This window comes from Miniopterus schreibersii, assembly GCF_964146895.1.
Source record: "Miniopterus schreibersii genome assembly, chromosome: 15".
Classification (NCBI taxonomy): Eukaryota; Metazoa; Chordata; class Mammalia; order Chiroptera; family Miniopteridae; genus Miniopterus; species Miniopterus schreibersii.
Genome location: NC_138115.1, coordinates 35,581,117 through 35,607,062, shown reverse-complemented (window position 1 = coordinate 35,607,062; position 25,946 = coordinate 35,581,117). Strand labels below are relative to the sequence as shown.

The following is a 25,946-nucleotide window of genomic DNA, read 5'->3' as shown; positions in this document are numbered from 1 at the left end:
AAGACTGAAGATATTGGCCAGGAGTGAAACAAAATGTCCAAAAAAGGTCTATAACTTTCATTGACTTGGAACAGCAAGGTGGATTGGGCAGTCTCTGCAGGGCAGGTGGGAGGGGGCGTCGTCCTAGGGAGATGGCCTGAGACACCCTGAGGGATGTGTCAGTGGGAAGGCAGCTGGCTTGTATATTAAGAAGAGCCTCCTGGAATCACTATTTTGAAAGGACGACGACTTACAAGAAAGAAAGAAAAAATTTACTTGATAGTCACACCACTTATTTTGTTTTTACCTCATTAAGCAGGCATATGGGAGTCTATTTCATGAATAATCCTTCTTTCAGAACTTTCAAGGAGTAGTTTGTTAATACAATTTGTGACCTGACTGCTTAACTCATAGAGTGAGCCTGACGGAGGTTCCAGGTGATGTAGTGGACATTCCACACAGAGAGGTGGCACCACCGAGTCCGTGGAACCCCCCAGGGCCATCGCCTCCACACCACCACCCTCCATGACCGCCACCGCCATCACCACCCGAGCTGGAGGAACAGGGGCTGGGGAGAGGTAGCAGAGGGAGGGCAAAGCAAGGTAACCATGTCAAAGGAACATGAAAATTCGGCTTGCAGGTAAGTGTCCTTCATTTTTACTGAGTAACAAATGTAACCAATGGACAATGATATTTGCACTAGTCTCTTTCCTCCACTTTCTTAGTAATCAAGTGAAACCGTGGCTCCCCGTTAGACTCTGGACGTGACAGGATATCTTCCTGACTACCTTATACTAAACAGGGCTGCCATTCCTCTCTGCACCCTGAATCTGCTGTAGTTTTCACCATAGTACGCACCTCTGTCTGCTATTAAATGTTCACGGGCGCCCTTTATTGATTCTCTGTCTTTCGTATCAGACTAGGAGCTGCTTCTCAGTCTGTGCCTATTTTGTTCACTGCTGTATCCCCAGAAAATAAAATAGTACCTGGCATATTGTAGATACTCAAGTATTTGTTGAATCAACGAATCACTGAGTGAGCATAGAAATGACACATTATATTCTAAGAACGGCTCCATGTGAGAGAGCTGTGTTATGGCTCTCCCCTATGTACTGAAAACTGAAGTTCTGATATAAAGGATGGAGTCGAGGTGAAAAAATAATATTAGGGTGTCTTACATATTGTTCCAACAGCTCATCAAGCCTCAGAAAAACTGTATCCTTCACCTGCATATTACCAAATAATAGCAATTAAAATATGTAATATACATTTTGGTCAGAAGAGCTTAAAATCTTTGCCATTGTCCATTCTCTCTTTCTATTTCTCTGACTTACCTTTCCTTCCATTTCCTACGCTGGGTCTTCCTCCTGCTGCTGCTAACTGGTATTTCCCTTGGATTTCCTTTGGACTCCTTCCCGGTTTCTTTCAACTGGGAGTTTTTCTAAATCTCATAAGGTAGATGCTTCTCAGGTCTCATAAGGTAGATGAAGGGTTAGGCCCCTGGTCGGGCACTGCCACGGGACTCTGTCCTGAGCTCCATCTGACCTGTTTAATCCTGTGTGTGAGCATATGGACAGGACAGCAAATTCCTCCCCTGTAGCTCCGAGGGCAGGACACAAGCCTTACCCGTCTGTGCGTCTTCCCCAACCACGCACGATCACCAATTGTGTGTGTTGGGGGGAATCACAGAAAGATGCATCAGAATGTTCATTCCCAGGCCTGTAAAAAATCACGGGGAACCAAAGCAAGTTGCAAAGATAAGGGTCTGCTGGAAAAGATCTTCGTGGCGTTGCTCCTGGCATGTAAATACCTTTCCTCCTGCTTGCAGAGTGTTCTGGAGAGCAAGGAAATGGAAAACGAGGAAAACAGGATTGGATTCCGAAGAGGACTTCCCAGTTTTATGGAAAAGAAAGCACTTTAGGAAGAAGACGAAGGAGGGACAAAGAGACTCTGGAGGCTCTCAAGGGCAGCAGATCTGTAGCCAAGGCATCACATTTCCCTGCTCCCTGTGCAAGCAGGAAGTTGACCTACCTGGGATTTTCCTGCACAGAAAGCAGCACCTGGCTCTGCACACACTGGGCCTCAAGTGGGCGAGTGGAACTAAAGGCGCGCGCTCCGTGATTGCGGCCCAGAGACAGTCGATAATTACTAAGCTGTTGTCATCTTTGACATTTACTGAAAAAGTCCTACAGAACACGAATAACGCTTTCGAACTACTTTGGAAGAAACAAATGCCAGCATACTATAAGATTACTGACAACGTTCAGTGCAGCTCCACCCATTCGCCCCCAATCTGCCACGTGTTAGTTAAAGCGGTGGCCGTTTGTGACGACAGGAACTCTACCTGGAAGCTGGATATGAACGACCGGTTCACCGTAGTGAGTGACTTCGGCAATAAGCCCAACGTGTGCTTCTTCGGTTTGTTCGACGGGCACCACGGCGCCTCGGCAGCGGACTTCGCGTCCGCGGAACTCCCGGTGCTGCTTCTCCACCAGCTTTCCAGGTTTGACCCTTCCTACCAGATGACCCCCGAGGAGCAGACGTTAATCAGTTCCTTCTCCACGGTGTTTAGGGAAGAATACACAGCTGCAGAAAACCTGTTCTCGTTAAAGAAACAAACGCAAGAGCCGGGGCACGAGCTTGAGAACCTGCACAAAGCCTTTGCCAATGCGTTTTGGAGAATGGATAGGCTTTTACGTCTGGGAAGGAATGAGGTGTCCAGGGTTCGATGGAGTGGCTGTTCTGCAGTTACCTGTCTACTGGAAGGCAAAATTAAGAGGCCCCCTGCCAAGAGGAATCAGAGAATTGATGATAATGCTGGTTGGGAAGAGAGGTTCCCTTCCCAGAGGATGCCACAGATACTTTCTGGAGAACTGCATATTGCAAACACTGGTAGGTGTGCTGAATGGCTCCAGGTTACATCTTAACATTTTTTATTCCTGACAGCAAAACCTCGCATGCTTCCAGAATTATTTAGTGACTTATTAATGCCAAAAAATGGCACTAACCAATTTAAGAAACGACCAATAACTAGTTTAAATGCAGATTGCAGGCACACAAATAACTGTAATTATTTTCCAAGGAGGCACATATATGAAATAATGTAACTGAAACCTTAAATTTTCTAAGTGGGTAGCAATACAGCTGTTAGTAAAGGGAAAGCAAATACATTACATTTGTTTAGATCTGAATGAAACAAAAAACGTTTCTCACACTTCTCTTTTTCAGAATGGAAAACTCTTTGAATAGTGTTAATGTAATTGTTCAGCCGGTCCATTGGTTGGTTATTTGGATAATTAATACATTTGCAATAGGCCACTCTGTGCTCGCTGGCCAAGTAGCATCAATTTCATCTTAGAGAAAACAATCGTTTATGCCTCAATTTTATGGTCATGTTTTCTCAAATATTTAGTGTACTCTTTTAATTTTATTTCAGGAAGCTATTCTTTTGACCTTCAGGGCTCAAGTTCAGTTTAGGAGCTTGCCAAAATGAAAACCCAGGAGTACAATAGTTTTAACAAAGTGAACCTGAGTTACATGACGAGTTTCATGAGATGTTTAACTAGGGTTCTAGCTCTGGTTCTGAGCCCAAAATGAGAACTCCAGATTAAGCAATACCTAGAGCCAAGGGCAATGCCAATTTCCTCCAAGTCATTGTCATTTCTCAGGCTCTACACTGAGGTCCCAAAGCTCTTCAGAGCAGGCCTACTTCATCGGGTGGAGAGTTTTCAGATTTCAGACCCCATCTGGGAACTGTCCCATATTCCTGGGCTTGAGACCTTTATTGGAAATATTATTAGATATTAGGGTTCTTGTAAAATTAAAGGAGACATTACGAGATAGTCAAGTAGATAAGATCATTAAATGTCTAGTTTACTTCATGATTCACTATTTCGAGGCTCACTGCTGTTTGGTTTGTTCTAATCTCCAGGTTGAGCATTTTGAGGCTTGTATAATTGTGTTACACTGTTTTATTTAGGCATCCTTTATTTTAACAGAAACGAAAATATAGGGAAAAATATTCAACTTGTGACAAGGAGGTTATGACTTATGCTACAAAAGTGTTCCTAAAAAGAAATAATTTAAGCGAGCTATAAAAAAAATAAATGTTCATACAAATTTATCAAAAACATAATTATTTTATAAAACGAGGCCTATAATTATAGCAAGGGAATTCATTTACCTTGTTTGAAATTTATAAAATACCAGTGTCATCACAACTCTGGAATTATAATGAAACATGAGGGCAATGATGAGGCCATTAAATAAGTGATTGCATGCATGTGAAAAAAGATACTTCCTAAATGACATTCCTGATTTGTTCTTAGCACTTCTCATTTATATTGCATTGTATAATTTTTCTTGGTGCTCTTTAATTACTTTATTCCTTGTAGGATTATGAGGAATTTCAAGATAAGCTTGTCAATTTCTCAAAAATATTTGATATTTTGATAAAGACTGTTGATTCTGCAGACCAATTTGAGTATTGTTATTTTAACAATATAGTATATATAACATTCTTTTGTTTAAGCATTCAGTTTTTTTAAAAATAGATTTCAGTAAGACAAATCGATATGCCTGGTGTCCCAAAAAATGTACACATACTTTGAATAATTTTAAAGGCAGTGTTTATTAAAATACATTTCATTTTCAAAATGTAATAGCACCAGCTGTTAAAATGTATATACAATTTTTGGGGGACACCCTGTATTTACCCATGTAGTTATTCCCAATGCTCTTTATTCATTTTTGTAGATGTACATCTATCTGGTATTATATTCCTTCTGCTTGAAAAACTTATTCTAAAAGTTTTTTTAATGTGTCTTCTGGTGATAAATTCTTAAGACTCTACACTTTTGTTTTTCAAAGTTGTGTCTATTTGGTATAGAATTCTAGATTGACAGGTTTTTTTCTTTTTAGTGTGTTAAAAATATTGTTCCACTGTCTTCTGGCCTGTATTTTCCCCCCTTTCGTTCTTGCTGTGAAGGCATTTTTTATTTTATTTTTTTCTGTGTCTGAGTTTTTTGGTGTTTTTTTTTGCTTAATACTTTCATCTTTTTCACCCAGATCCCCAACCTCACTCCTGACATCTGTCAGTCTGTTCTCTGTGATTGTTTCTATTTTTAGTTTATTAGATTCCACATATAAACAAAATCATATGGTACTTGTCTTTCTCTGACTGGGTTATTTCACTTAGCATAACACTCTCCAGGTCCCTGATCCATACTGTCACAAAGGGTAAGAGTTCCTTCTTTACAGCTGCATAGTATTCCTTTGTGTAAATGCCCCACAGCTTTTTTATCCACTCATCTACTGACGGGCACTTGGGCTGTTTCAAAATCTTGTCTATTGTAAATAACCCTGCAATGAACACAGGGGTGCATACAGTCTTTCAAATTAGTGTTTCCGGTTTCTTCTGGTATATTCCCAGAAGTGGAATTGCTGGGTCTTTCTGGCTTGCATTGTTTATGATGAGAAATCTGCTATTATCACTATTCCTGTCTATAATATGCACATCCCACCTCCCCATCCCCCAATGGTTTAAAAGTTTTATCATTGGTTTTAAACAAAATTGGTTGTGATGTACCTCAATTTTTTTTTTCTCCTCAGCTTTCTCCTATCCCTAAGGAATTTCAATTATGTACCTTAGGACAATTGAAATTGTCCAAAATCTCCATAATGCTTTCCATTTTTAAAAACTTTCCTTTCTCTATGCTGTTTTAAAGTTTTTATTGCCATCTTCAAAATCACTAATTTTTTCTTCTGCAGTGTTTAATTTGCCATTAATCACATTTTTTCATCTTTTAACACTATTTTTTTTTAAATTTTATTTATTTAAGCCTCACCCAAGGACATGTTTTCTATTGATTTTAGAGAGAGGAAGAGAAGCACCGATACGAGAGAAACATTGATTGGCTGCCTCCCCTATGTGCCCCAAGTGGAGATGGAACCTGCTTTTTGGGTATGTGCCCTGACCTTTCAGTGTATGGGTCAACACTCCAACCAACTGAGCCACACCAGCCAGGACTAACATATTTTTTACCTTTAGAAGTTTGCATTTTAAAAATTATCTTCTGTGTCTGTACTTAACTTTTTAAACATATGGTGTGCAGTTATAACTTTTAATGTTCTTGCCTACTAATCCCAACATCTGTGTCAATTCTTAGTTTCAATTGACTTCCCCTCCCCCCCCATTTTATTGCGGATAGTAAATACCCTGCTTGTTTGCATGCCTGATGCTCTATTTTCGTAGGACTGCCATACAAATTACCACAAACTTGGCGGCTTAAAACAACAAAAATCATTCTCTCACAGTTCTGGAGTCCAGCAACCTAAAATTAAGGTGTTGGCAAGGCCATGCTTCCTCTGAAGCCTCTAAGGAAAAATGCTTGCCTCTTTCAGCTTCTAGTGCCTCCAGGCACTTCTTGGCCCCTGGCTGCAAATTCTAATTTCTGCCTCCATTGTCACATGGCTTTTTACTCTTCTGTGTGTCTCTTGTTTCTTATAAAAATACTGTTCTTTGGATTTAGGACCAACTTGGTGGTGGAGTCACATACATGCAAACTTGATTCTGAGAGAACATTCAACAAATACTTAACAGATAGTTGACTGATGTGTAAAGTATCGTTTGGCTCCAGCTGTATGATTGTGAACATGAGTTTCATGCATGTACATGTTACATAACGAACAAAGGGATCTGTTGAACATCCAGGGAAAGTTAGCTCCATGTCAGTGAGGCTCTCATGCCTTCTGTAGGAAGTCAAGCCTGATGTCCACGCACGTAAGTTCAGCCTCTTTTGCCAAAATTAGCGTCCTGAAGAAAAACCGGATTATGGGTTGTTTTCCTAACGTCATTTACATGCGTTTGTTGTGCTTCCATTTTTGGTATGCTTCATGTGTGTTTAAATTTTCTTTGCTTATGCTATTTTTTTATTGCTTCTTTGCCTGTTTTCCCTCCATGGAACACGAAGGAAAACCATCAATTGTCTAGTTTTTAAAGTACCTTCTTAAATTCTCACAATAACCTTGACAAAAGACACTGCAGGTGCAAAACTGTCAGTCAGGTGGTGAGGTCATGCAGGTTACACAGGCACAAAGTAGGGACTCAAGTTCAAGCGCGCCAGGCTCCCGGCTTCCTGCGGCCCGCACTTCCTTCTAAGCGCCGCCCTCCAGTAAGCCTGTTCCTCCTGCTGCTGTCCTCTGCACAGCGCTCTCCAGCTCCTGAGAGTCGCTGACGCTGCGTCCAGGAATCTGAGTTCTTAGGACCAGGTCCATCAGCCTCCTGCGATCGGGCCCTCGCATTCACTGGGCAGCTCACCCCCCAGCCGTCGCAGGCCCTTCCTGGGCAGCTGCTCTCTTCTCCCGTCCACCCTGTCGCGACCCGCTCTCTCCCGTTTTGCAGGCACACGGGTCCACCGCGCTCTTCCTCAGTCTTCCTCATTTCCCACTATTCTTTCAGCTAACGCCAGCTGCCTTCAACAACCCCACTTGCAGCTGGCAGCACATGCCACCCGAGGTCCGGGAGTAAACGATGAACCGCACGCCCCACTCTCATCTGTCCCAGGAACACTTCCAGGGCCGACACCTTCCTCATCCCTCTGCTTCCTGGCTGCGCGTGGACAGGCGACAGCGGAGCAATCCCAGGCACTCCCTTCTTCCCCTTCCTTCCCGCACCCCTCACGCGGTAAGGGAGCGAGTTATTCAGGAGGCACTATTTCCCTTCCTATCAGGACGAATAATTTGCCAAAGAAAATAACTCACCCGGAGTCAGACAGCAGGTCAACGGTAGTGCAGAACCTGCAACCAGGACTTAATGTCCCTTCCTCTAGAAGATAGTAACACGAGAACAAAACGGCCAGAACGGCCTTTCCCCCCTGCAGCACAGGAATTAACAAAGACGAGCAGTGCTAGGCGATGTCACCAAGCTCTCTGAAGAGGCAACTGGAATCGAAATACCAGTTTACCACCCTTCCCTTGTTAAATACATAATTGTATTAAATTCTTTTCAATTCACAAAGTACAGAAACAAAGCTTTTTCCTTTTGCCGAATGGGCTTTGACTTGTGACATAGAAATAAACATTTGGGAAGTCAGTGCATTTGACTATTCTGAGCCAAAGTATGTACTGTTTTCAGAGCTATGGGTGCACTATTTATGTGTACGTACACACGTAAAGAAACTTAATTTAAAAGAGGTATTTCACTATGTCCTCATAGAAAAATTCAGTTTACCCAGTTGGCCTGTTCAATATCATTCCATGCTGCTCTGCTGGTACAGTAATAATTTTTTTTTAAAAAACTGTCCATATCTATCTGTTAGGATTCCCCAGGTCATCAAAGGCAGTTTATTGTAGGAAGGCATGGTGACAATTAGAGCAGTACTACAGCCAAATTTGTGTGCTACTTTCCCAGTACAGTAATAATTTACAATTAGCAAAAATCAAGAATTACTTTACTGACTTACCTAACTCTGCAGAGCCTAAGCAAAATAATCACCAGCAAAGACATGTTAATATTAATAAACTGCACTATAAAAAAAGGGAGGCATGCAATTATTAGGGTTATCATTTTTACAGTTCTTAGGTTTCCAAAACATTTCCCATATACATCTTCATCTTTCGGTCCCATTCATTAGCTCAGTATTTTCACAATTATCATTATGTAAATGAGCCAATAGGCTTAGTCTATGCCTATTGATACTAATCCTTCACTAACTTATGCTCTTTCTGTCCAATAATACTAGATTGTGGACCTCAGTCTGCTGAAACTTAAATTCCTTTTACTTAAAAAATTGGGGCATTTCCTGGCCAGTGTGGCTCAGTTGGTTGGAGTGATGTCCTGTACATCCAGGGGTCACGGGTTTGATTCCCAATCAGGGCACAAACCCAGGATGCAGGCTTGATCCCTGATTGGGGTGCATAGTGGAGGGAACTGATTGATGTTTCTCACACTCTCCTTTCCTCTCTCTAAAATCAACTAAAAACATATCCTCGGGTGAGGATTTAAAAAATAAAACTGGGAGATTAGACTTGAAAACCTACAGCAACAAAATTCTGATTTCAGCACCATGTCTGAAACCAGAATATTCTATTGTAAATTTTCACTCAACAGTATAATATTCAAACATCATTAATCCTACCTCAGAATTTAAATATTCATTTATCAATGATTCCATATCAAGAAAAACTATTGCCTATGCTTGAATACACAATTATGTTCCTAAAAACTTGGGAAGAATCAATTTTCCTAACAAATAGTTCTATAAACCAAAGAAGTATTGGTAATACAACCATCCCTCAATCTATTCAGAGTATTGTTTATTTTCTTAAGATTTCAATGATGCACATGCTAACAGGTTCATCTGACCCATGAACAAACTATAATCAACTTTTAAGATTTCAGTTTACAATCAAAGGGTTTAATTTCATGTTTGCTATTATCCATTTAATACATTAATAATACATAGGGCTAAGTGACTTTCTTTTTAGCCAGACACATCAGGAAGCTAACAAGACTGACACTAACAGGCATATTCTATTTTTTTTTCATCACCCATACCCATCTGTATGTTGTTGCTGTTTTATTTATTGATTTCAGAGAGGAAGGGAGATTGGGATGGAGAGATAGAAATATCAATGATGAGAGAGTCATTAATTGGCTGCCTCCTGCACGCCCCCTTCTGGGGATGGAGCTCACAATCCAGGCATGTGCCCTGATGGGCAATCAAACCGTGACCTCCTGGTTCATGGGTCAATGCTCAACCACTGAGCCATGCTGGCTGGGCTGTATATTCAGTTTTTAACATTACCAGTCACAAAATCATCAAATTCCACTTAAAAAAATATCAAAGTTTATGTTTTTAAACGAAAAGGCATTTATTTAAACATTTAAAAATGTCTGCTCTATGGAATATATGTTGGTTATAAAAAAGTTCAACTTTTGGCTCTACAAAATAAGTAACAAACATTTGGAAGCGGTTTCATAAAACATTTGATTTTTCAGTATCTGTAATTTTAGTTATTTTAATACTAAATGTAGTATTTTAAACACTAAATTGCTTTAAAATGAGGAACTGGCCTCTCATTTTGAAATTTGAAATCATGCAATGATACCAATATTACATATATTTAAAAAATACTTTCAAATGGCCTGCTTTGTTTATGCATTGAAACAGAATTATTAAAGTTAACCGCATACTTTCATACAATTGGTTATTAAGTCTCTAGGATCAACTTTTTCCAATCATCTTTTAGGTAATGTGCAAGCAGTCTTATGCAGAAATGGGAAAGGCTTTTACTTAACCAAAGACCACACTGTGAGAAACGTACATGAAAGAAGAAGAGTACTTCAGAATGGAGCAGTAATTAGTTCACATGAACCACATGGGCTCCTAGAAGGGCATATAAGAACCACAAGAGGACTTGGATTTCATGGAAATCCCAAACTGAAACAATTCATTATTCCAGCACCTCAAACTATTTCTGTCTCTATAGATGACTTATGTCAATTCCTTATCTTAGCTACTAATGGACTCTGGGAAGTTCTGGATAAAAAGGAAGTCACTGCATTGACAATAACAATGTTTCAAGCGTATAAAGACATACACTGTTCTACCATCTGCAAAATATTCTCATCATCCAAAGATCCGGTTTTCCCATTCAATGATTCAAAAAGTACTATCCACACATTGTTTCAGCGTGAATCTGAAGAATGGGAGTCAACTACAAATTCAAAAGAAAATTTGTCTGATTCAAAATATTCTAAATCTTTCACTCGTGACCCTAAAAATACACAAACATTTCTACCAGGAATGACTAACTGTGATTCTTGCAGTAAGAAAAAAACTGACAGACCAACCCATGTAGATGGTGTGCCAAAAGATTCAAGTGAAAAAGAAAAAATATGCACCAAGGGTTTCTATGAAGCTGCAGCTGAGTATATCAGCCATGAACTTGTAAATGCTGCTTTAGTGGCTGGCTCCAGAGACAACATTACAGTTATGGTAATACTTCTCAATGGAAGTAAGTATCAGTTTCTGAGATAAAAAAGTTCTGATTATCCAGAATACAAAAATATAAAGACAACTCTTCAATGAACCAGATATTAGGATAATACATCAATACCACACAAATAATTTTTAAGAATATAGTAAAGAAAATGGAAAAGGAGATTTTGAGTTACATAATACCATTTATATATGTTCACTGTTCCATGCCAAAAAAAGAGAAAAACCAGTACTTGCTTTTTATACCACTTTATTCCAACCTGAGCACCTCAATATAAAACTAAACACTGATGAACTGTTTCCTTGCTAATTCTGAATTACTGTAAATGTACAAGTTCGGCTATCAGTTCAACACTTAAATAGATTAAATCATCTCTGACACATGGTAGAGTTCATATAATGAAAATACCTAAAACAATTAGTGCAATATACTGAACTGATCGAAATAAAAGAAACTTTGGAAAACAAGGCTGCAAGATTGTTACTAACATATCGCAATACCTATGCTACAAGTTACCGTACATTGTTTATTATGGTTCTAGCCATGTAGGAACTGAAGCCCCTTCCGTTGAAAGGGGGAAAGAAGAAAAAATTAGCTGTTTTAGTAACTGTACATTTTGTATACTTTTAAGCAACTCTTAAATATTACAGAAAATAAACAAATGAAGACTACAATGCAGTACCCTATTTACAGTACAGCTGAAGATCGAATTTAAAATAATCAAGTTTGAATGTACATAATTGTTAGTGCATTGACTATATTATGTCCAAAGGGAACAAAAGCCCCCTCCATGCCCCTAAACAAAACCAATATAATGGCTCGCAGTGATTAAACAGAAATCACAGACACCTGGTTTGTTTCACTTTTGTTGAAGAGCTCACATGTTTGAAGGGAACACTACCCATTAAGACCCATTTATCAGTTTTTATATTCCTAAAACAAGATGGGGTTACATTTGATTTTTTTTTACCCCATTAAAAAAATAACAGGACTGGCTACAATTTAGATGCCACTAATGTTCATCTCCCCCCCCCCCCCAAAATATGGGACTGTTTTTTGCTAAAATGTGGAATGTACACTTTAAATATGGATACTAAGAGAAATTACCAGTTGCCTAAATACTATAGCTAAGCATAAATATCTTTAGAACCTTCTTCTAAAAAAAAGAATGTTTCTGAAAGGCTCAAATTAAGTTCAAAATCTTTTTCTTAGAACTGGCTGGTTAACTGTGGGTTTAGATAGTCATTTGTCTATATCCCTGGTGATGAGAAATGATTCCCCCTAACCATCCAAGGAAACAAGTATACACAGCTCTCGTTTCCGCCTTCTACTGCTGAAACATTAGTCAGAGGGTCACATGCATGTTATTAAAAATTAAGTTCAAAACACTTAAAATAATTCTGTATTAGAAACTTGACTCTATCGTAAGTCTCTTCCTTTTGGAAGTCGTACTGAGCTGGTTAAATGCTCCAATTCCACGGTTATTAACATTTAGGAAGCAGAAGACTATTCCAGCTAGTTCAAACTGGAATTTTAGTTACTACAACACTGACTCCTGGTTGGCTGTGTGGGTTCAGTAAGGTCTACTCCTCTTCCCCTGGCAGAATTTGCTCCTGGATTCTGTGGTTCATTCTTTGGCAACTTTTTAGCTGAGAGATAAAGTATTAAAATAAAATAAACACAATTAGAATATTCATATTAAAATACTTTCATCTGCTTACTTATAATCTTCCTTTCCAGTTAGGTTATCCCAAAATATCCATAACCATATGTCCATTCTTATCAAATGTTTCTTGAGTATCCACTAAATATCAAAACATTGGTCACTGTCCTGAGGGAGTTTAGTGAGTTGATGGAAGGGTAAAATGGGGACCAGTTGCTAACACACAATTAAAACTTGACTAGAGCAATATTAAATTCTTTAAAAAAAATGTTTTTATTGATTTCAGAGAGAGGAAGGGAGAGACACATCAATGATGAGAGTCATTGATTGGCAGCCTCCTGCATGCTCCCCCTACTGGGGATCGTGCCTGCAACCCGGGCACCTGCCCTGACTGGGAATCAAACCTGAATCTCCTGGTTCATAGGTTGATGCTCACCCATTGAGCCACGCCGGCCGGGCTATATTAAATTCCTTATGTAGATTCACTTAACAATACCAGAAAAGTTGTACTTTATTTCATAATCATTAAAACTTCTATTACTTAAAGAAAATCTAAGTTAAAAATGATGGCCAGCCCATGTTTACAAAGAAGCTCAGCTTCTACCAGTGTTCTCTGGACTGTCACAAACACATTCTGGAACAAGTTGATATATAAACAAATACCATCACCATCACCCCAGCAGAGCTTGTCTTCTGCTGTGCAACCTAATTATTACCAAATTGTGACAGATCACATCGCCTATTTTCTTCCTGGCTAACACAGATTTTGCTCTTTAAATGTCTACCATTTTCCTCTCTTGTGACTAAGAACACTAATCTGATTTACCAGTAACTCTACCTAATGTAAGTGAGATTGTTCCTGTGGCTCTCTCAAAAAACTGTTCCCCAATTTTGAGTCAGATGACCATGGCTTGCCCCATTTGAACAAAGCCCCTGCTTGCCCCATTTGAACAAAGCAAGCCCCTGAACCAGCAGTTATGGCTTTAGGTCTGCTAAGCTTGGTACAACTAATGCTGTTCTCTGGAGCACAGCTCCTACTGATCAGATGTCATCTGCTTGGATTCTGAAGAACCTTGATGTGCTGGATTTATTAAATATTAAACATCTCTAAGAGTACAGACTGCAAGGGTGGCTAGATACACTGGTCTCTATCAATCTTGGGAGTAGACTACTATGGTAAGACTCTAATTTAATCTTAGCCTTCGCTAAGTTTACACAAAGGTTAATCATGCTCTACTTCAAAACCTGAATGCCTGATTGTTTCAGATCTTCTAGCCTTTATTTTTTGTAATATTCCACATGAGCATTAATAATATTTAGAATTCTAGATGCTGAGCTGGGCGATGGATCTGGGAGCCAGGAGCAACAAGGTTTTGGAAGAAAAGCCATCACCTTGGGACACTTCTCTAGGAACTGTTCTGTAGTTGGCAGTGTAAATGGTAATAAAATGTAAATATCCAGTCGGCTGTATTCACAAAGCCTCATAGGACAAAGAGTTATAATTAATACTAAGTTTTACCAAGTTTGGATTGAGTGACCATTTCTCACGTTAGCATAGTTCTCCAAGGGCTTCCTGTAATTAGGTATGAGTGAAATCACGAGGCTGAAGGAAATAAACTGGAATAAACCTTTAGCTTCTATTGGTTATTTTTACTGTGATGATAAACTAAAACACATTTTTGGGATCTCAAAAGAAGCTGTCTCCTGTCATAAACTCTCCCACAAAATAAGTGTACTCCCTTTGGGAAGTCATCAAAAGTAAAAATATGAGTGCAATGTGTGATTCGTTTAAGTTATAATCTGGTGAAAGAAATGGCCTTTCCATTTCTTTCAAGGAAAGAAACATTCTAATTTCAGAAAAATAATTTAAAGTTCTAGTATATAGGTTACTTTCTGACGGGAAAAATGATCTTATTAGCACATCTGAATAAAAAACACAAATTAATACAGCCCATCTGGTAGTCTTAATACCATGAGAAAGCTTTAAAGTTCAGCCTGACTTGAGGGACCTATTATTGGTTCCTTTTAACTTTTCAGATGCGGTTCTAGGTGTCATCTGTCCCATTTATAAAAGGAGCAAACATAGTGCCACACAATCCTTCACAACTGTGCTAGCATTTCCTTAGTAACTACAAGCTTGAGTTTCTCAGGAAAATATTTTACACAACAAACAGGCAAGTTTTTTCCTAAATGAGCCACCATTAAACTCTCTCACCTAGTGAAAGTTATTATGACAGTACTTGCAACCTTCACCGAGTTTTAAGCTCTTAATTGGTTAATTTGTATGACTTCAATATAAAAGAATATTTCTTATTTGGGGATAGGAATGTGGACACCCAGTTAATAATCACTGCTATTTAATAAAAGACATTATGGAACAAGAAGAATGCTTGTACATGAATAGAGTGGAGGCAGAAAACTGTGAGAGCCACCTAAGTAGACCCTTCACATAGAACCTGTACCTTAAAACTAATGGAAGGTTAGATGTTCTCTCTCTCTCTCTCTCTCTCTCTCTCTCTCTCTCTCTCTCTCTCTCTCTCTCTCTCTCTCCCCCCCTTCTCCGTTCCTCTCCAAAAACCAATAAAAATATTTTAAAAATAAAGAAAGAAGCCCAGCCAGTATAGCTCAGCGGTTGAGCATCGAACTATGATCTAGGAGATAAGAGGTTTGATTCCTGGTCAGGGCACATGCCCGTGTTGTGGGCTCGATCCCCAGTGGAGGGTGTGCAGGAGGCAGCCAATCAATGACACTCTCTCATCATTGATGTTTCTCTCCCTCCCTCCCTCTCTCTAAAATCAATAAAAACATATAAAAAGAAATAGAGTAGTCAAACTAAAAATGCACCAGTGTAACCTGTTTTGCCAATACTTATAGTTTTGGAAAAAAAAAGTTAATCTTACCTATTGCCATGAATATTTCATTTACATTCATTGATGTTTTAGCTGATGTCTCCATGAATAATAAACTGTTGTCATCTGCATATGACTGTGCTTCCTGTTTATAGAACAAAATAATAAGATATATCCTTTGCATATACTATACCTGAATTATTTTTGTTATTAAAAAAAGAGGCTTCCAAACTGACGAGCAGAATAGATTCAATGACATGGAAGCATAGTTGAGACTGACGAAATGTCAGAGGGAAGGGGGAGAGGGGGAGAGAGTAACCAAAGAATTTACATGCATATATGCACAACCCAAGGACACGGACAATGGTGGGGACAGGGACTGGGAAGGGGGAAGGAAGGGGGGGGGGGGAAGGGTCACTGGGGAGAAAAAGGGACATCTGTAATACTTTAAACAAAAATAAAAATTATAAAAATAGATAAATAAATAAATAAAGAGGCTTTCTTATTACTACTCCAACTTAATTACCTATAACCAACAATTATTAGTAAAGGTAAAGCAAATATAAAGGCATTGTGTAATTTTCTTTTTGCCTTAGCTTCTTGCACTATCCCAGCCTGATTAACCTGGTCTCACATTAAATCTGCTTTCCAGACCTGGCCAGTGTGGCTCAGTTGGTTGAAGCATCATCCCATACACTGAAAGGTTTTGGGTTCGATTCCCCGTCAGGACACCTATGGGAAGGCAACCAATTGACGTTTCTCTCTCATATTGATGTTTTTCTCTCTCTCTTCCTCCCCCTCTCTCTAAAATCAGTAAGCATGTCCTCCGGTGATGATTAAAAATAATAATAATAATAATAATAAAGTCCTTTAAATCTGCTTTCCAGAAGGGGAAAAATTTATCCTATTCTAAATATAAAACTTTCTTCGATCTCAATGGCAAATTTTATTTATGCTCATTATTTGCAATAAAGTCAAAAGAAAACAATATATATATATATACACACACACAAAATATTGGCTTCAACCTCTAAATGGCACTCTCATATTTAATTCTAAATGAGTTCTAGTCCAGCCCTTGTGGCTCAGTGGACTGAGCTCTGTCCCATGCACCAAGATATCGCTGGTTTGATTCCTGGTCAGGGCACATGCCTGGATTGTGGGCTTGTCCCCAATAGGGGCATACAGAAGGCAGCCGACTGATGTTCCTCTCTCATTGATGTTTCTATCTCCCTCTCCCTTACTAAAAATCAATAAAAACACATTAAAAAAAAAAAAGCTAATTCTAAATGAGTTCTATAAGCAACATTTTAACTTTGAATATATCATGAATCATTCCTTTGAAAACTATTACTATTCTACATTTTTGTCATGCTTTACAGCTTACATTTATTACTGCCTCTGATCCTCACAGCTGTTGTGAAGAGCAACCAATTACCTTTCCTATTTGACAAAAAAAAAAAAAAGGTATAAGGTTCCTTCGAACTGTAATTCGAAAGAGCCACTTTTGACTATAATTCACGTGCTCTATCACTCTATGCTGGGGAGGTAACTATCTTAGAGTAATAGATGATACCATACCTCACATGGCTGTCACCAGAATCAAATGAACTGTGCACGTTCAGCTTAACACCTAATGGTGTAAGAACTATTATTTCCCTTCCTCCATATACAGCCATCATTGAAAAAGAAAAAGTCTCATCATTGATATAGCGTATATAATGGCCACAACCAAACTTCTCTGGTAGAGAAGCTGAAGAACAAAAGAACAGAAGTTTTAAAATGTCTAATTAAAGATAATCTGCTTTATTAAAAAAATTGTACTTTCTCTATTTTACAGCAGAGACCATTCCTAAATAGCTATATTTGATTACAAACTAGATTTTCTGAGCCTTTATTTTTGAAGGCCCTTTTAAGAACCACCACACAAGTGTAGGTTATGTGTACCACAAATGTATAGGTATATGTGGGTATGCATATGTGTATTTATATATATATTTAAATAAACAGGAAAAGGTTAGGAAGGGTAGGAGGCAATCAGCTTTTACTTATTTCTGCACTATTTGCAAACAATTATTTATCTCATAATTGTTTAGGTCAACAAAATCTGAATCAATATATATATTTTACAATTATGTAAAGATATTTAAAAATTCAGGTTTATCATGAGAAGCACTTTATTACATACAGTACATCATATTTAGTAAATTTTATTTTCTATTATTTGGATGGTTTTAAAATTATAACTGTAATTCAAGTGTGGATACGAAGAAAAATTTACAATAAATATGTGCTTTCAAACAAAAGTTAAATTCAACATACCTGGAAATCGACAGCTCTTTTATTTGCAAGGTCAGCCTTGTTTCCTGATAAAGCTATTACAATGTTAGGACTGGCTTGCCTCTGAAGTTCTTTAACCCAATTTTTGGCTCTGGCAAAGGACTCCTGGGAAACAAACAAAAAACCAGCTACTCTGAGGCACAGGATCAAAAAATGGCTAGGGAGAGTCTTTGTGAGACAAGGCTTTAAAGACTGTCCAATGTGACTCTGGGAAAGAAATTTAGGCCTATTGTATTATTTAAGACACTTTCATCTTATTTTTTTAAAACCAGCCTTTCCAATTCAAAAGCTTTTGGCAGAAATGGCTACATTCCTGGCTATAAAAAAAAAAAAAAAAAAAAAAAAAAAAAAAAAAAAGATTTAAAAGCTCCCTTCTCTAATCAAAATTCTGAATATCAGAAATGGATATTCAAACTAGTTCCATTATATTATGCATTTCTACTTACCTCATTTGTGATATCATACACAACTATGGCTGCTTGTGCTCCTCTGTAGTACATTGGTGCTAGGCTATGGTATCGCTCTTGACCAGCTGTATCCCATATTTCAAACTTTACTGTTGTGTCATCAAGACACACAGTTTGAGTTAGAAAAGCAGCTGAAAGAAAAAAATGTCTGCAGTAAGTTTACCATTTTCCCCTAATATAATATAGAAAACACCTGAAAATCTGTATTATTGCATATCCACAATTAATATGGCTTTAAGTACCTGTAAAATCTGTGCTTCAAAGATGAATACATATGTTTACATGTAAGACCTTTATAATAAAATCAGTTTGAAAGTTTCTTCTACATTCTTTTTTTTTTTCCTTTTTAATCCTCACCTGAGGATACTTTTTCCACTGCTTTTCAGAGAGGAAGGGGGAAAGACAGAGAAACATCGATGTGAGAGAAGCACATCAATTGGTTGCCTCTCGCACTAGCCCCAACCGTAGCTGGGGATCAAGCCTGCAACCAAGGTATGTGCCCTTAGCTGGAATCGAACCTGGGACCCTTCAGTCTGAGAGCCAATGCTCTAACCACTAAGCAAAACTGGGTAAGGCCTACATTCTTAAAAAGTTTATTGTAATAAATAAGTTTAATATATATTTCTTAAATTGTCTTACAAATTGTAACTTCAAAACTATAAAACAATTTAAGAAATATATTTATGAATATTCTTGAAAAAGGGGGGAAATCAGCATACCTGTAGCTACCATCTATATTGCCAAACTATGCCCCCTGCTCCATTCTCCTGGTTTTAATTGGCATACTGTGGGATTTAGTCCCAGTCCATTACCACTAAATTAATATTTCTGTTATATTAGTCCTTCAAAACACTGACACTTTTACAATCATTATTACCTCAACCTAGACTTAACTTGCTAAATATAGTTTCAATATTAACTCCTAGCTCTCGCTGCTTGCCATTAAAATTTTGGATTTGTACCTTTTTATCTCAATATTTTGTCAGATTTTAATTTAATTTAATTTTTTATTTTTATTTTATTTTTAAAAAATACATCTTTATTGATTTCAGAGAGAGGAAAGGAGAGGGACAGAGAGGGATAGAAACATCAATGACGAGAGAGTCACTGATCGGCTGCAGCCCGCAACCCGGGCATGTGCCCTGACCGGGAATCGAACCCTTATCTCCTGGATCCTAGGTCGACGCTCAACCATTGAGTCACGCCCGGCTGGGCAGATTTTAATTTTAATAAAGTGTCACTTTATAATATTTTTGTTTTTAAAATTAAGATGTTGTTGTCAAATCCTACAAAGTATTACTGTACCACTTATTTTCTTTCTTTTTTTAAAAAAATCCTCACCGGAGGATATTTTTTCCATTGCTTTTCAGAATGGAAGGGGGGAAGTGGGGGAGAAGGGGTGGGAGAGGGGGAGGAGAGAGAGAGAGAGAGAAAGGGAGGGAGGGAAAAACATAGCTTGATGTGAGAAAGACACACTGATTGGTTGCTTCCGGGACTCGCCCCAACCAGAGCCTGGGATGGAGAGCCTGCAACTGAGGTACGTGCCCTTGGCTGGAATCAAACCTAGGACTCTTCAGTCCTCAGGGCCCACGCTCTAAGCACTGAGCCAAACTGGCTAGGGCTGCACCCCTTATTTTCTGAATTGTTTCATGAGAACAGTGTAAAAGAAAATAATTATTATAAATATACTTCTGTTGGCCCTATGAATAAACATCAGTAAAGACACCGTAATGGACACTTATGAAAAATAAACGGACTTATAAAAGGCAGGTTATAATAAAGCGAATTAACTTTAAAATATCAAATGTGAGATTAAATGTCTAACCATAGCTAGCTGCACTAAAGATATTTATGAACAAGATCTACACACAGCCATTTTTAGCGGCATGCTGGCCAACAGTCACCACACCTTATAGTTCCTTTCCTTCATTAACTTTGGTAGTTAAATCCCTGCAGCTCTACCATTCATCTTAAATTTGGTACTCCTCACTTTTACTTTTAGCTCAAAATGTGATCTTCAATTCCTCCCAAATTAGCATGAAATTTAGTTATTAAAATTTCCTAAACCTTCTATCATGCAAGGAAATTATATTCCATTTCTGTAAATTATAGTAGTTTATCTGGTGGTGTCAATCCTTCATAAGAGATTCACTAGTTAATATGAATATGCTGACTAAGCCAAGTACAATTAGGTATTGTATCTTACAATAGATATAACATTTACTTTTCCTGCTGTTTTTATTAGGTCAATTGGCTGCTGACTTTAGTATCAGCAACTATTAATATTAATTTTGCAAACAGTATAACTGGAAATGTATTTTGAGCTACATTCTAATGAATATTTCTGTGAATTCTCACAAGTGTAGTCATATTTAGAAATATATACTCTAATTCATCAAGCATCTTTTCCTATACAACATTAGCAGTAATGCCCATTTTCTAAAATCCTGTATTTATGGTAGAGGATACTAAGAAAGCACTAAGTCATTTTTTTTACTTTGATGAATGGTTCTCCCATAGAATAAAAAAATATTTTTAAACACTTAAATGAAAGGAATGGATCATAAAATATAAGCCCTTTCTCAAGTAACATTTGATGCAACTCAAAAAAAATTGAGTTATAATTTGCAATTCAGACTTTGTTTTCTCTTTTCTATGACCACAAAATACATTGGTAGTATAAACATTCGCTAACACTTTCATAAGTCAACTCTGAGCTCAGGGAAATAACTATTAGTTAATGTTGCCTTAAAGCAAATATAATCTGATTTTAAAACCATTTCAATATATCACAAAAGGCTACCAATCTTTTTTTACTAATGCATGTACAAAATGACAAAGTACAGGCACAGAAATGCCAACAAATACATAAAAACACATACACAAAAAACCAGCCCATGTCCAAACAGAGATTCTGTCAGAAATACAAAGCTATTACACCAGTAGGCTAAAAAGAAAAGCAGTGTTTATTTAAAAAAAACATTAAAAAGGGTATTAGAGTCAACATGTAGTCTTAATATATACAAAGGATTTTTTCCTTAAAATTTATCAGGTATCTACTCCATTCTTAAGTCTGAAATCAGCAAAGCTCTTAAGGTAGTCTCTCTAAATCTAGAAACCAAACAAGAAAGTCCAACATCACAATTATTTAACATCATATGGGATATCCATATAATAATAAAATTACTGGAAAGAGACATTACTTGGAACAAGACAGAATAACATGAAAATCCAAAGGCACCAGCTACTGTAAAGCAGGTAATAATGAGTTCTTTAACTTGACTAGAACAGGTCAAAGTCAACAGCCTCCCCATATACTGGCAATCACCAGGTTTTCAGCGTTATGCTGGGAGAAAAGATTCCAATCATATTAACAAACAGCAAGAACAATCAATTCACTCAGTTTCTCTTAGAAACCATTCTTCATCCCACACTATTAGTAATTCCTACCTCTGTGCTCCCAGACTTCCCAGTGTGATAACATGTTTCACACTCTCTATAATCTTTTATAAAAGATATATTTTTCTTTCCCTAGACTAGAAGTTCCTTGAGAAATTACTCAGTTATTCTTTTCCACACCCAACATATACTATGAAGCCCAGTTCATATAAGATATGTGGAAATATTTTTGGGCTATTTTAGATAACATCTGAACAGACAGTTCCCAAATGAGAAAAAATAAGAGATTTCAAAAGGCCTCTACTCAAGTTATTACATAACTAACACAATCTCCAATAAAATACCACCAAAATCTTTTTAACTTGATAATACCATACTGTGGTATGATGACAGCATAATTTTGGAAGGAGAAAAAGATCAATATTAGTGGCCAAGGGAATGAGTTTTAGGGTACATCTAAAACACATTAAAACAAGTGTTGTAGTGCCACAACAACAAATACTATGGGAATAGGATAACCCAGTATTATTATAAACATTACATATTACAAGACCCTTGTGATTCCCTAAAGTTCTCAAGTTTTGAAATACTACTAACAGCATTTAACTTCCCCATAAAATTCAGTGAAGTACAGCTGACATCTTCACATCCTAAGTGCTTCTAAAAACACATTACCAGTCATTTACAAAGTTATAAAAATAAACTCTGGCTCTCAAAATATAACTATATCAATACTGTAGCAACATTAACCAACCACAAACTTACCTGAATCTGCAAAACCACTTTAATATATCCAAAACGTCTATTTTCTGGCTAAGAATCATCACTTTCTTAGACCTCTTCATTTTCTCTTCACTTCCATCACCAGCACTAGCAGTTGGTTTTCTTTTCGGGCCCACATTTCACAAAGAAACAGCTTTTATCACTTCGAGAGTTACTGTGTACGCGACGACAAGTAGAGAAAAACAAAGCTGCGTTGAGATGTCGGTGCTGGCCTGTCTAATAGGCTCCCTCTCTTTGAACTACATGATCAGTTCCTATTTGCAAGCCTGGTAGCAAGCAAGTAACAATTCAGTCTCAGCAAACTACAAATTACTGAATCATAGACCTTGGGGTCAGCTAAGAATACCTGAAACTGTAAATGTTAAATCTGCAAATACCAAAGGCCTATAAGACCTTAATAAATAATAAGCAAGGAGGAGACACTGCAAAACAGTGGGTAGGGGGAAGACTATTCAAATCAATAGCATTAGCCAAAGGTCAACAACTGGGAAAAAAAGTTTACAGTAACAAAGTGATTCTACATGAATTAAACAGAAGGGTGAAAAAGAGAAAAACCAAGGAACCAATTCCACCCCAACCAGTAACTAATTATCAAATTTGATAGAATTTATTTATTAAAATTGACCAAAAAACCTATAACTATCAGGCTTAATTACATAAAAAACTGATTGAGACTAGGCTTACAAAATATGTATAATACACCCAAAACACAAGAGAGAATATATTTAAGAAATTTTCTACAATGAATGCTTACATTCACTTTTAATATATGGGAATCTCATATAAATTTTACAAAAAACTCCAAAAGCATCAAGGATAAGTGTGTAAAAAAATTCACAAAAGGAATATATATATATCAAAATCATCTTTACAGCAAAAATATTGTTTACTTCCTAACTTAAAATAAATAAATAAAAAGTGTGGCAAAAACACCCACTGCTGGTAATGCTGTATAACTGTTCTGGAAATAATTTTCTCAACCAGGCAAAGCCATGAAAATGCTGGTACTTGTTAAGCTATTATATCATGGAATTTCCAAAATACGGTATTCCGGGCCAGCTTGGCTCAGTGGTTGCCCATCGACCTATAAAAAACCAGGAAGTTACAGTTTGACTCGCGGTAGAGCACATGCCAGCGTTTCAGGCTTGATCCCCAGTAGGGGGCATGCAGGAGCCAGCCAATCAATGATTCACATCATTGATGTTTCTCTCTTTATCTCCCTTCCTCTCTCTGAAATAAAAAAAAATTTTTAAAAAACCCACAAAAACACAAAATATGGTATAAAGGGCGGGGGGGGGGGCATGAGAGAAGGTAGAACAAACCTTTGTGTTCAAAAAATCATAAACCACCTAAATGTATAAAGGAAGACATGGGTGGCTTGGTAAGTATTAAGCAGTAATTAAATAAAAAAAGGTTAAAGCCCAGCCGGGCGTGGCTCAGCATCAACCTAGGATACAGGAGTTCGCAGTTCGATTCCTGGTCAGGGGACACGCCTGGGTTGTAGGCTTGATCTCCAGTTGGGGGCGTGTAGGAGGCAGCTGATCAATGATGACTCTCCCATCATTGATGTTTCTATCTCTCTCCCCACTCCCTTCCTCTCTCTGAAATCAATAAAGGTATATATATTTTAAAAAGGTTATAAAATGACTTAATTTGCCAAAAAGTAAAATATACATCTAAGTTCCTAGTAAGGATAAGGTATATCTACGAATAGAAAAGCAAAAAGAAAAAAACTAAAATAGCAGTGCCCCTGTAATTGAATCATGACTGAATGTTTCTTCTTACGTAAAACTATCAGAAGTGGTAGATTTGAAAATCTGTTAAAAGTTAAAAATATAAACTGCTAGAGAGGGGAAGGACCTTGTTCAAGATCTCAGAAGATCAGGAGCTTGTGATCATCAAATCCAAGTCAGAGATTGTTTGAAAGTGGTATGTAGGGAAGCAAAAGTTTTGAGAGCCAAGAAATTCAATAAGAGTTCAATGGATCCAGATCAAACTTCATGATGATTATCCGATCAAGAATAGCAGGATGCTGACTGAGCAGCATCAAGAACCAGGTACCACTCTGGCTGGTGTGGCTCAGGTTGGTTGGGCGTTGTCCTGTGCACCAAAAGTTGCCAGTTTGATTCCTGCTCAGGGCACATGCCTGGGGTTTTGGGCTCAATCCCTGGTGGGGGGCAGGAGGCAGCCTATTAATGTTACTCTCTCAGTGATGATTCTCTCTCTCCCTCTTCCTTCCTCTCTAAAAAAAAAAAATAAAAAAGAACCAGGTATCAAAGTTATAATTGAAGTTAGAAGTTGGTTTGCTGGAAAAATGGGTATCAACAGCAGTAATCTAACGTAATGAATTTTCTCAGAAAGATGAGCACTGACTTCAGATGATAAAATTGTATACAGAGAAGATGGTCTAGAGCTGACAACAGGCAAGATAAAAACATGGCGACTTATATTGCCAATTAAAATGGTATGTGTATATAGGGGGAAGTACCCAGTAAATTACGGCAGCAAAGACGACCAACCACATATTCAGGGAAGAGTTACATTCAATTAATGTGAGGAAGAGAAGGGGAGAAAAATAGATTAGGGCAGACAGAAAGCATACACATGTGACTAAACCCAAATAGCCTGCCAACAAGATAAAAAAATTTACTACGTAATATGCAAAAGGATGGCAATATTCCCCAAAGTAAATCCATCTTATGAGATGATCTATAAATATCTATCATACAGGATTCATTCTTAAAAATCAATGATCATCTCATAAAGGACTGACATAATAAAGAAAGAACTCCTCCAACTCAGCAACCCAAAAAACCCAAATAACCCAATTAAAAAATAGGCAAGGAACTTTAATAGACATTTCTCTAAAGATACACAAATAGCCAAGAAGCACATGAAAAGACACTTAACATCACTAATCATTAGGAAAATGCAAATCAATGCTACTTCATACCCATCAGAACAATTATCAAAACAATAGAAAACAAGAATTGGCAAGGATATGGAGATATTGAACCCTAGTACATGGATGGTGGAAATGTTAAGTGGTGCAGCTGCTGTGAAAAGTGGTATAGATTCTTCAAAAATATTAAACATATGACTCAGCAATTCCACTGCTAGGTATATACCCAGGAGACGTGAAAACAGGAACTTGAACAGATATTTGTACACCAATGTTCACAGCAGCAGCATTCATATAGCCGAAAGGTGGAAGAAACCCAACAGTCTGACAAAGGATGAATGTATAAGCCAAATGTGGTATATATACATATGATAAAATATTATTCTGCCTTATAGAGGTAGGGAGTTCTGACACGTTACAATATGGATGAACTTTGACGACATGCTAAGTGAAATAAGCCAGCCACAGGAAAAACACTATAATTTCTCTCACATGAGGTTACTAGAGCTAAATTCACAGACAAAAGTAGAATGGTATTTGCCATGGGCAGGGATGGGGAA

General features: G+C 37.7%; 2 protein-coding genes across 2 annotated transcripts in view; one reads left to right on the top strand and one right to left on the bottom strand.

Moving 5' to 3' along the window:
* Window positions 1-587: 587 nt before the first annotated feature.
* On the top strand, window positions 588-11,086 carry PP2D1 (protein phosphatase 2C like domain containing 1; the record flags this gene model as incomplete). The annotated part of the gene is made up of 3 exons (XM_081159204.1): window positions 588-619; window positions 1,808-2,871; window positions 10,231-11,086. 3 exons carry the CDS (start codon window positions 588-590, stop codon window positions 11,019-11,021), a joined length of 1,887 nt encoding a protein of 628 aa, XP_081015330.1. The 3' UTR covers window positions 11,022-11,086.
* Window positions 11,087-11,215: 129 nt separating this feature from the next.
* RAB5A (RAB5A, member RAS oncogene family) overlaps window positions 11,216-25,946 on the bottom strand; it is a 29,728-nt gene continuing 14,997 nt past the window's right edge. Inside the window, exons 3-6 of the mRNA XM_081159352.1 lie at window positions 18,282-18,433; window positions 17,818-17,940; window positions 15,547-15,640; window positions 11,216-12,632 (exon numbers count right to left, since the gene is read on the bottom strand). Coding sequence (XP_081015478.1) covers window positions 12,517-12,632; window positions 15,547-15,640; window positions 17,818-17,940; window positions 18,282-18,433 — 485 coding nt within the window. The 3' untranslated portion in view covers window positions 11,216-12,516. The remainder of the gene's footprint in view (window positions 12,633-15,546; window positions 15,641-17,817; window positions 17,941-18,281; window positions 18,434-25,946) is intronic.